At 38.3% G+C, this 12,103-nt stretch overlaps 1 protein-coding gene across 9 annotated transcripts in view; it reads left to right on the top strand.

The window, feature by feature from the left end:
* RABGAP1L (RAB GTPase activating protein 1 like) overlaps positions 1–12,103 on the top strand; it is an 802,606-nt gene that overhangs the window by 633,143 nt on the left and 157,360 nt on the right. For all 9 annotated transcript variants that reach the window (XM_040446724.1, XM_040446725.1, XM_040446723.1 and 6 more), the window contains one exon: positions 6,970–7,098. In XM_040446724.1, coding sequence (XP_040302658.1) covers positions 6,970–7,098 — 129 coding nt within the window. The remainder of the gene's footprint in view (positions 1–6,969; positions 7,099–12,103) is intronic.

The following is a 12,103-nucleotide window of genomic DNA, read 5'->3' as shown; positions in this document are numbered from 1 at the left end:
AGTTACATTTGAAATTTTGGCTTCTTGCCCTTCAAAGATACGCCTAGTAAAGAACAACTTAATAATAATTTACCTTTAATAAATAATACCTTTAATAAAGCAGGTACAAGTGCTTCATTTTAGATATTACCACAAGGCATAAATTCTGTGCACAGACTCACCAAACACACGTTTCTTTGGTGAAATTAAAATACCAAAGCAAAAGATACAGGTATCCTAGATACCAGCTAAGTAATGTTTCCCTCTTCTAAGGCCTGTGCTTCCAAATGATTCTCAGACTTCCAAAAATATGTCTCCACTGAATAGAAATTCTGTTAGACACTATAACTAAAGGAAGAAAAAGCCATTTGTGGTGAAAATAATGAAGGTGAGAAAGAGAACCATTCCTAGATTTTTTTTAAATAACCCCCTAAAAAAATCAAACCTAGAAGGGCTGCTTCTTAGAGGCCCTTGAAGAAAGATTTATCATCCACGAATCGTGAGAGGTTTGGAATAGAAGCATCAGGAGCTAACACTCAAATGTTAGAACTGTTCCTTTCCACCCACCCTGCCTCCTTAAAAAAAAAAAAAATCACTTTGACATGTGATACTCTTGCGCTGAATTTTTCAGTGGGAAAAACACACTCAAAATGGTATCAGCAGTGACACATAGCTAGGGTCCATACTCTGTAAGTGTGTGAAATTTGAAGAAAAGGGAAAAGTTTTCTTCTACTCATGTTCAGAATTTCCCTTTCTTCTCTTTTGATTTCATTTGCTGTTACATGTTGTGGAAAGTTATGATCACATCATTATAAATTAATATCAGTCTTGGCTGTGGTTTCAGTACTGATACCCTGGGCACTGTACATAGTGAATCCAAAGGAGCATTGATGCTGAAATGAAAAACAGAAGCAAGTATGTCTCCCATTTTTACTTTTTTTTTTTAACTGCTGCAAGGATTGCTCGTTCAAGAGAGATTACAACTCTTAAAATTTAAAGACCCCAATATAAAAGTTGCCATGCATACTTCTGATGCCCTTCAAAGTGTAAAAATCAATTTTTATGTCAAAATAAGTATGAAATATACTCTCTAATTTGCATTTTATTAATTATGACTGGTTAATACTGGGTGTGCTTAAAGTAGAGCTTTTACGAATTTATGGAACAAATCTATGCTGGTGTCTATTATGTGCCTGGGAACTTGCTTACTTCATTTTACTGGGGGAAGTAGGAAGGATACCTAAATTAACAACCTGCTTTAAAAATCCTACTTCCTTTTTCCCTCTGGATATTTCTCCCTACCTACTTGAAAGGAAATAGAAGTAGGACTTGAAATGTTTTCAGTTGTTCTAGTAATCTTTATATATAATTCTATTCAAATGAAGAATGAAATAATAGTCCTTTGGAGGTATAATTGATAAACATGTTTTGTATCATCACTTAAGAGAATTTGACAGAAAGTTTGGGGAGCAAAAGATGAGTGTCAAGAGAACCACTAGTTTTCAAAAGTTATTTATTCTTATTTAAAAGCTGGTAAGGTTCTCTGTGGTTTTTTTAAGTTTATTTATTTTTGAGAGAGAGAGAGAGAGAGAGAGTGAGCAGGGGAAGGGCAAAGGGAGGGAGATAATCCTAAGCAGGCTCTGTGCCATCATCACATAGGATCGCCATGAACCACGAGATAACAACCTGAGCCAACATCAAGAGTCAGACACTTAACCAACTGAGCCACCCAGGTGTCCTGAGTACTCGATCTTGCAAGTGAAGAAAACACGTCTTTGCTTCTTAAAATTTCCCTAACTCTTGTCTACATTACCTTCTGGCTAACATTACTTAACAAATAATGTCAAGAAAGTAATTGCATTTTCATTATGCTCCTCTTCCCTCACTACCTTTCTGAAGGCAATATAGAAAAACTCTAAGAATTTCCCAGTTGAAGATCAGCCTTTCCTTTAAATCAGTTCTTCTAGCCTGACAGAATTCTATGTAGTGAGCACAGAGGAATAATGGTATCCAGAAGCTGGCCCTACCTACCTACTTTTGAGTATTTGGTTTGGTTCTTAAAATGTTAGTCTGCCTTTTCGGGGTGCATTTTTAAAGCTTGGGTCTTATCACAAGATCATATGTTAAGCTTCTCTTCATTGTAAGGATAGACAGCATTCATACAATTGTAAACATAACCATTAATTAAGTTTATATCTCCGTAGCCAGTTTATTAATAATTTGCATGTGTGAAGTCATGTTTTAGTTTTATGGAAAGCACCACTACTTATAGTTTGGACTAATACTGTTACAGCAATACTTGACATTTGTGAAGCATATATAGTCAACATACGTACAATATGATTAAAATTTTGTTAGATATATGTGATGTGTGTGTGTGGGGATGGTAAAAAAAAAAAGATTATAAGCAATGTAACAAAATGTTTTTTTAAATGTTTTACCACCATTACCACTACTGGGTTTTTTAAATGTGTGTGTGTGTGTGTGTGTGTGTGTGTGTGTGTGTGTGTGTGTGTGAGAGAGAGAGAGAGAGAGAGAGAGAGAGAGAGAGAGAGAGAGAGAGAGCGAGAGCGAGAGCTAGCACGTGTGAGCAGGGGAGGGGCAGAGAAAGAGGAAGAGAGAGAATCCCAAGCAGGCTCCTGGCTGGAGCCCAAGGCAGGGCTCAAACACATGAACCATGAGATCATGACCTGACCTGAGCCAAAATCAAGAGTCAGATGCTTAACTGACTGAGCCACCTAGGCGCCCCTGTAACCAAATGCTAATTATGTTTATCTCTGGGTAGTGAGATGTGTTAGGCTTTTAAAAAAATTTTTATTTTTTGTGGGGGGGAAGTGAATATGTAATCAATAAAAAACGTATAACCCCTACTATACAGGTAGATATACACACACGTATGTAAACAATCCAAGAGTTTTTAAAAGCGTTTAGAAAACAAAACAACTCTGATAAATTCTCAGTGAGGCATCCACATTTTTTGCAGAGCAAGAGGTATCTATTCCTCAACTGTAGAGGGAAAAACCTCTCAGATACAGCCTTCAGAAAATGGAAAGTTACCCTTGTAAATTTACAACCTGAGTATAGCATAAGAAGGTATTTGGAGGTGACACAATGATTATGGAAGTCTCTTAAAGACAGAAATTTAGAGGAAAAAGCCCATCGGAATCAAAGTAGGATTGCAGATTGTTTCCTGGGGCAATGGCACACGTTGTTAATATCCTTTTTGCTTACTGGCATGATTTTTACCCCATGGGGCTGTCTTATGCCATATTTTTTAAAAATTCACAATGAAATTAGCTTTATTTCAGTCCATGGAAGAATATAAGTTCTTATAACTTCCAGACTGCCTGCTTTCTGGAATTAAAAATGTCAGTGAGAGGAGGGTACTGTTTTTAGCCACTAAAATATCAGTAGCTGAACATACCTGAGCAACACAGAGGCAGCCTTCCAAACTCTCATATCTTATATTTGTTTTGGGTTCACAAAATGCACTCATATGACCTAACTCATTTCCTTCTCAAATACTCGAGGTTAAAGATGCTCCCTTTTTGAAGTAGGACAGGAGAGACAGAGGCCGCACTGTGAGTTAGTCAGAGTTGGCATCAGAATTTATTTCATCCTTTGCAGCCTTGTTTGTACCTTTAATTGCCAACTACCTTCTAGAGGCTGGGATTAAGGGACTGAATAATACGCAGTTTCCACACGTGTCTGCTTGAGTCTTTCTGCTCCGTGATTGTGAGAGCTCCTCTCCGATGGGGCTTAACAGAGGTGGCCAAGCCATGGGATCCACAGCATCCCTGACCCCAGCAGTGTCTTGGAAAGGACAGTCATAGGGCCCTCTGAATTCTGGTTTCCTGAGACTCAGCCCCACCCAGATGGAGATCTTCTGGCTACACGCCCCTCCCCCCCCACCCCCCGCCCCAGAGTATAGCCGCCTTCCAACAGCATCTCTTTCTACATGGCATGTCTGACCAGAGGTCACATGTCACAGGCTGTATGATTGTTCATCTTGAGGCCTCATCTTTCTGCTTTCACATGAACTCCAAGACTGGACTTGAAATTAGGCCTGGGGCAGCATGAGAAAATTAGGTAATCATGCTCCTGCCTGCAGACAAGGAACCACACCACCATTGGGGGCATCTGTTGCCAGGGAACTAGAGGTTAGTTGCACTGAAAATCAAGCAATGCCCTCAGAAGCTTTGGGGTTCTGAGGAAAGCTGTTAATCCTGTTTCCCTACAAACTCTAGAAGCAGCCTGTCTTGAATTTTCCTGATGATCACCAGAGAGCTGATCATCAGACCCAGTATTACAGATGAAAAAGGAAGACTAAGGATATAGTGTGTCCAGTTTATCTGGTAGCTGGATGCTTTTCCCAATAATTGAGCAATTGATATCTTAGTCAGAGAAGGCCTCTTTTAGGCTGAAGTTCCCGATAACTGTCTTTTCCAAATAAGTTAAGGTGAGTTGATAACACTCTATCATGATAAACATTCTCTCTACCACTTACTGCCATCGTGTTTGAGTGTCCGTGAGGGAGGAAATAAATCTGAGAGGTACTGAGGCTTGTTTTTTCCACTGCCAATATTAGCCTAGCTCTACTTTCTGACTACTAGTTTGGATGTAAAGCTGAAGCAACCTAGTACCCTTGTGAAAATGCCTGGTAGATGAATTAATATATTCTTTTATTTCATATGATTCTGTTTAAAAGGGAGGGGAGATGAAAGCAGAAATTCATTCAGTAAATTTTAATTGAGAACCTTCTATATTCCAGTTAATAGTTTTATCACTGTGAACACAGCAAAGAACAAGACAGACAAGGCCCCTTTCCTTAGGCGGAAAGAGATGTAAAACAGAAAAATTAGTTGGTGGAAAATTACTTGATGGGCTGGGGGTGTGGGGGGGAGAATTTAAGTGGTTAGAAGAGGCCTCACTCTGATCTTCCACTTGAGCTAAAATCTAAATCACAGAAAGTTGCTCTCCTTATGAAGATCTGGGGAAAGATGATTCCAGGCAGAGGGAACAGTAAGGCGGTTGCGTTCAGCAATGAACTTGATGTGTACAAAAAAATGAAACAAGGCCAGCGTGCCTGGAGCTTGAGAACAGGAGGGGGACATGGTTCCAGATGAGGTTGGAGGGGAAGCACGGGCTCCAGATCATGAAAGGTCTTGCAGGCAGTGGTAATGATACTGGATTTTATTCTGAGCACAGTAGAACCACTGGAGGGCTTTATACAGAAGAACCACATGATGTTAAAGGGTATTGTCTGGCTATGATAGGGAAAGTGGGCTATGGGGAGCCAAAGTGGAAATGGGGAGACCACTCAGGGAGTTACTGCAACGGCTCACCAAAGAGATGACAGTGGCTTGGACCAGGGTGGTGAAGACAACTTGGGCCCTGTCGTCAGCAGGAATTTCTCCAACTTCCTTATACTCTTTCGGTACAGCTGTTAAGGTTGATCAGGTCTACATTTGAATCGAGATAAAGTGATATTTTGAATTAGCGCATAGTTCTATGATTTCTAAACATCTCGGTTGCGTTTTTTTGTTTTGTTGTTTTTCATTTTATTACTGAGGTTTTTGACAATTAATTTCTGGCTCTTGAAACACCTTATTTCTCTTTGACTTACTTCTGTGTACCTAGTCTGCTTTAGTCCATAATTTGTATCATGGTGTTTGCCAAAGATTGCTGACAGTTTTTTAATAAAATACTTATTGCTTTTTTTTCATTTTTAAAACAAAAATTTTAATGTTTATTTCTGAGGGACACAGAGCATGAGCAGAAGAGGGGCAGAAAGAGAGGGAGACATGGGATCTGAAGCAGGCTCCAGGCTCTGAGCTGTCAGCACAGAGTCCAATGTGGGGCTTGAACCCACAAACCACAGGATCATGATCTAAGCCAAAGTCAGATGCTTACACTGACTGAGCCATCCAGGTGCCCCTCATTTTTTTTTTAAGTAGGCTCCACACCCAACATGAAACTTAAACCGACAACCCCAAGATCAAGGGTCACAGGCTCTACTGACTGAGCCAGCCTGGCACCCTTTATTGTCTTTCTTATTACAAAATCTTTACTGCAGCAAATACAGCAATATATAAGAGGGGGGGGAACCATGATCCCACTATCTAGAGAAACCTTTTATTTCCTTTCAGTCTTTTTTCCATGCATGCATGGATATATTCATTTCTAGGTGGTTATTTCTTAAAGAAGTAAATTTTGCAAACAGTAGTTTTCATACGAAGTTCAGTCATTAAGTGATTTGTTTTATTTATTTATTTTTCATGGCATTTTTTAAGGTGGGGGATCAATTTCTTATTTTCTTGAACTGTTGTTGTCATTAGTTGAAAAGTCCTCCCATTAGGTGTTCCTTATGTAATTCTAATATACTTTACTTTCTCTATATCTTCAGCCAGGTTTCTTTTTTTTTTTTTTTTTTTTTTTTTTTAAAAAAAAAAAAAATTTAAGTTTATTTATTTTGAGAGAGAGGGAGACAGAATCCCAAGCAAGCTCTGCACTGTCAGCACAGAGCCTGACACTGGGCTTGAGCTCACAAACCATGAGATCACACCCGAGTCAGTCACTTAACTGACTGAGTAACCCGCCACCCGGGCACCCCAAGCCGGGTTTCTAATAATACCCTTAAAATATCCAGCAAACTAAAGTCATAGATCAGAGTTACACATTCTTTGCTTTTCTTGCACTTTTCCTTCTCAGAGCTATAACTTGGTTAGCTTTGCTGGGATCCACCATTCTAATCTTTAGGTTATATAAATTAAATATGTTAGCCTGTTAATTCTTATATTGTGTCTAGGATTCATGGTGACTTATTTCAGCAAATAGTAAAGGGGCTAGAAATATGTTCCTAAAAACTTATGGAACTAAGTTAGATCTTAGGTACAAATGTGCATTCAGGAAAACAGAAATTCATTTTTCAATGTATTTGTCCTGAGTGCAGGCTAAAATGTAATGATAATTCTCGGAATTATTTTGCAGACCTCAAAGGAAGATCTTCTGCAGGCTGATTTTGAAGGTGCTTTAAAGTTTTTCAGAGTTCAGCTTCCAAAAAGATACAGGGCTGAGGAAAATGCCAGAAGATTGATGGAGCAGGCTTGCAATATTAAGGTAAGATACATGAATTTATATATAATAAAGATACAACTTGAATGAAGAAAGAATTATTTAAAACGCTTTCTCTGTACATTGCTGGACTTTGGCTATGTTAGGGTGACAGTATGTATGAACTAGTCTCAGACTTTTTTGTGAGGCTGATATGTATAAAATAACTTCTAGTAGGACTTGGAGTGAAAGTTAGTAGGTTCAGATTGTAACAATAGGAAGACAAACGTTTATCTTATAGGTAGGGCTCTAGAATGGGCCACTGTGATAGTGGTTTCCATGGCAGCAGATTTAGCATTTAGCTTTTGGCCATCTGTTTTAGGATTATTTACAACAAAGCAAGAAAAGCCTGCTTAGACAGTGCTTTCTTTTCTCTAAGGGACTTGGAAAGCTTTGGATGTTGATCTGTCCACTTCCACCCCACATCTGCAAAATGGCTGTCGATACATTGCTCCTTATCATATGCCTAATAATACTAAGTGAGATTTATAAAATAATTTGATATGGAAATTTCTATCCAGGAAATTGTGGGATCTGATTAGAGAACACATTTAAAAAAAAAAAATTGAAACCAATTTACAAGTGTTAATTCTTGTACCTCTGGAAAATACTCGGGAATCTTCTTAACCTAATCTAAATACATAAATAGAAATTTCCCTTTTGAACAAAGAGACAGAGATCCCATGTCTTACGGACCTTATGTTCTTACAGAAGGAAACAGACAATAAATGACTAACATAATAAGTAAAGAATGTATTTAATGTGTTAGAAGGTGATAAATAGCTATGAAAAAAGGAAACATCCGGTGAAATAAACAAGACCAGATTGAGGAGGAGAAGGAAAGTTACAGTTGTTATTAGGTAGTCAGAGTGGGTAGACCTCTTTAAGAGAGTGAAAGAAGGGTTAGCCATGGAGATGTCTAGGGGAAGAGCATTCCAGCAAGTTCAAAGGTCCTGCCGCCGGCTCATGCCTGGTGGGTTGGAAGAACAGCAAGAAGGCCAGTGTAGCTGGAGTGAAGTGAATGAAAATGGGAGCTATAGGAGAGGAAGTTCGAGAGTTTACAAGGAGCCAGCGAATGTAGGAGTTAGGCTTTACTTTGGGTGAAGCGGCTAGCCCTTCCCGAGTTTTGAGTGGAAAAGTGATATGATCTGTCTGAGGTTTCAGAGGATCACAATGCTTACTTACTGTGTTGAGAACAGACTACCACAAGGTAAGGGTGAACGTAGGGAGATCCGACAGGGGTTTCTGCAGTAATCTTGTTGAGAAGTAATGATAGTGTTTGCCCGCTGAGAACATTGGGGATGGAGATGGAGTGGAGATGGAGGTGACTGGAACCTGAGTATATTTTGAAAGAGAACCAAGAGGATTTCATGACACATTAGACATGGTTATGAGAGGAAATAGGGAGTCAAGATGACTCCACAGATTTTGGATTAGGCGACAAGTAGATAGAATTGCTGTGGAGTTATTAAACTTATTACTTCCAATGTACTTTGACATAGACTTCATCTAAGCACCATACCTACTTGAGCACTTTTTTTGGTGTGACACTGTTTTTTTTTTTTTATTTTAACTTATTTTAAAGTAAATTCTAAATGTTAAAAAGTCCAATTCAATGTTGAAAGTAAATAACTGGGAATAACTGGGAAGAAAAACTATATTGTCTTTCAAGTGAATTCTATATTCAAAAAAAAAATCATTTTCCAAAGATATCAAGAAAAATAGGTCTCTGAATCTTCATCCTGGAATGCAGACTTTTAAAGCCTTCAGGACTGATTGTTTTATTTGGCTGGGCCAAATGACTAAGCATGAGCCACATTTGTCTGTGGACTTTGAAAGCACATTGCAGTGGCCATTGTGACTTTGATTGAATTTTGTGGGACATTGGTTTGAAAGACAGACTTCAGCCCCTGATTGTTCCAGAGCTGTCAGAGAAAAGTACTGTAACTGGAACAGTGCTGTAGGAATCTGTTAAAATAAAACATTCATTTCTAAGAGTGAAAAATTAGAGAGTTAGGAGAACTAGTAAGGTAGAAAGCTAAATGTCTTCAAAGGAAATTTGGTAGCATTGGATAATCATTGATAATGAAAAACCCAGGAAAACAATTCAAAATTATGAGATACATAGGGAAGGATTTTTTTTTTCAATATAATTTATGAAGCCACTTAGGGGTTGTAGGCAACTAACAATTGTCAGGCTGGAAACATGGGATCCGAAAGACACAGAAACTTAAAATGTTAGAAAGTAAGTTCAAAATATGATCAGAGTGGACCATTTCTGGAATGAGTATGTCCAACCAGAGTGACTTGCATGAAGATGAACAGGTAGACATGAATTGTTATTTCAAGTAAGAATGGCGTTATTTGATTTTGTTTTTTGTTTTTACGTTTTGCTTGGGGGTTTGTTTTTTGTTTTTGCATTATCTAAGGAAAGTAACTTTTTCTTGGGTATTTAAAATAGTACTCACAGGACACTAGTTTTTATTATGGTATAATTCACATAACATTGTGTTTGTTTCACTTGCAAAATTTGTTTCTTGGGGTGAGGACTTTCAAGATCCACTCCCTTAGGTACTTTGAAACATGCAGTATGGTACCAACTATGGTCACTATGCTGTATGGTACATCCTCATGGCTCGTTTATTTTATAATGAATAATGTCATCATTTTATAATGAAATTTGTACGTTTTGACCCCCTTTACCTACTTTGCCCCCTCCTACACTCCCTGCCTCAGGCATCAATCTGTTCTCTTATATCCATGAGCTTGGTATTTTTGTTTTGTTTTTGTTTCATTTTGTTTTGTTTTAGATTCCACAAATAAGTGAGATCATACGATATTTATCTTTTTCTGCCTGACTTATTTCACTTAACATAATACCCTCAAGTGCCATATTGTGCCCAATGGCAACATTTCATTCTTTATTGTGGCTGAATAATATTCCATTGTGTACGTGTACCACATTTTCTTTAGCCCTTCATCCATCAGTGGCCATTTAGGTGGTTTCCATTACTGGCTATTGTAAATAATGCTGCAGTGAACATAGGGGTGCATGTTATGTTTTCAAATTAGTGTTTTCATTTTATTCAGGTAAACAACCAGGAGTGAAATTGCTGGATTGTCTAGTAGTTTTAATTTTTAATTTTAATCTAATTATTTGAAGAACCTTCATCTTCCATTGTGGTTGCACCAGTTTACATTGCCACCAACAGTTGCACAAGAGTTCCCTTTTCTCCATATCCTTGCCAACACTTATTTCTTATCTTTTTGATAAGAGCCACTCTAACAGGTGTGAAGTGATATCTCATTGTGATTTTGATTTGCATTTCCCTGATGATTAGTGGCGTAGAACACCTTTTCATGTACCTGTTGGTCGTTTGTATGTCTTCTTTGGAAAAAGGTCAATTCAGATCCTCTGCCCATTTTTTAATTGGATTGTTTGGGGTTTTTTGCTATTGAGTTATAGGAGTTCTTTATATATTTTAGACATTAACCCTTTATAAGACATATGATTTGCAAGTATTTTCTCTCATTCAATATATTGCCTTTTCATTTTGTTGATGATTTTCCTTTGCTGTGCAGAAGTTTTTTAGTGTGATGTAGTCTTACTTGTTTATTTTTCCTTTTTTTTTTTTTGTCTTTGTTTTTTGTTTTTTTTTTTTTTAATTTTTTTCTCAACGTTTTTATTTATTTTTGGGACAGAGAGAGAGACAGAGCATGAACGGGGGAGGGGCAGAGAGAGAGGAAGACACAGAATCAGAAACAGGCTCCAGGCTCTGAGCCATCAGCCCAGAGCCCGACGCGGGGCTCGAACTCACGGACCGCGAGATCGTGACCTGGCTGAAGTCGGACGCTTAACCGACTGCGCCACCCAGGCGCCCCTTGTCTTTGTTTTTTGATGTCAAATCCAAAAACAATCACCACCAAGACCAATGTCAAGGAGCTTACCACCTATGTTTTCTTCTAGGAGTTTTATGGTTTCATATCTTATGTTCAAGTCTTTCATCCATTTTGAGTTAATTTTTGTGTATGGTGTAAGATAGTGTTCCAGTTTCATTCTTTTGCACATGGCCTTCCAGTTTTCCCATCCTCCTTTATTGAAGAAATTGTCCTTTCCCCCCAGGATACACAGTCCTGGCTCCTTTGTTGTAAATTAATTGACCATATATGCATGGATCTATTTCTGACTTTTCTATTCTGTTCCACTGATCTACATGTCTGTTTTTTAATGCTACTACCATACTGATTCGATTAATTTGGCTTTGCAATATAGTTTGAAGTCAGAGAGTGATGCCTCCAGCTTTGTTCTTCCCTCTCAAGATTGCCTTGGGTATTGGATCTTTCCTGGTTCCAGAGAAATTTTAAAATTGTTATGTTTCTGTGAAGTATGCCGCTGGAATTTTGATAGAGATGACATCGAATCTATAGATTGCTTTGAGTATATGGACATTTTAAAAATATTAATTCTTCTAATCTATGAGCATGGAGTGTCTTTCTACTTATTTGTGTCTTCAGTTTCTTTCATTAATGTCTTTTAGTTTTCAGTGTATAGATCTTCCCTTGGTTAAATTTATTCCTAGGTATTTTTTGATGCAGTTATAAATGGAATTGTTTTCTAATTTCTCTTTCTGATAGTTTCTTATTCATGTATAGAAATACATATAGAATACACGCAGAAATATATTGATTTTTGTATCACAGGACATCTTTTTAATTTATAACACGGTTATGAGGCAGATGTGAGGTGAAACTCAGAGAAGGAAGACGTAAGTAGTACAATATCCAAGCACCCTGCTGGAACTAGAGCATAGGTTTCCAACCTAAAGTTTTAAAATTGTGTTTAGGGGCGCCTGGGTGGCTCAGTCGGTTAAGCGTCCGACTTCAGCCAGGTCACGATCTCGCGGTCCGTGAGTTCGAGCCCCCGCGTCGGGCTCTGGGCTGATGGCTCAGAGCCTGGAGCCTGCTTCTGATTCTGTGTCTCCCTCTCTCTCTGCCCCTCCCCCGTTCATGC

Source organism: Herpailurus yagouaroundi, unplaced genomic scaffold (assembly GCF_014898765.1).
Source record: "Herpailurus yagouaroundi ecotype Mexico unplaced genomic scaffold, PumYag 195, whole genome shotgun sequence".
In the NCBI taxonomy this organism is placed as follows: Eukaryota; Metazoa; Chordata; class Mammalia; order Carnivora; family Felidae; genus Herpailurus; species Herpailurus yagouaroundi.
Note: the sequence above shows the minus strand (reverse complement) of the source record. Positions and strands in the feature narration are given on the sequence as shown.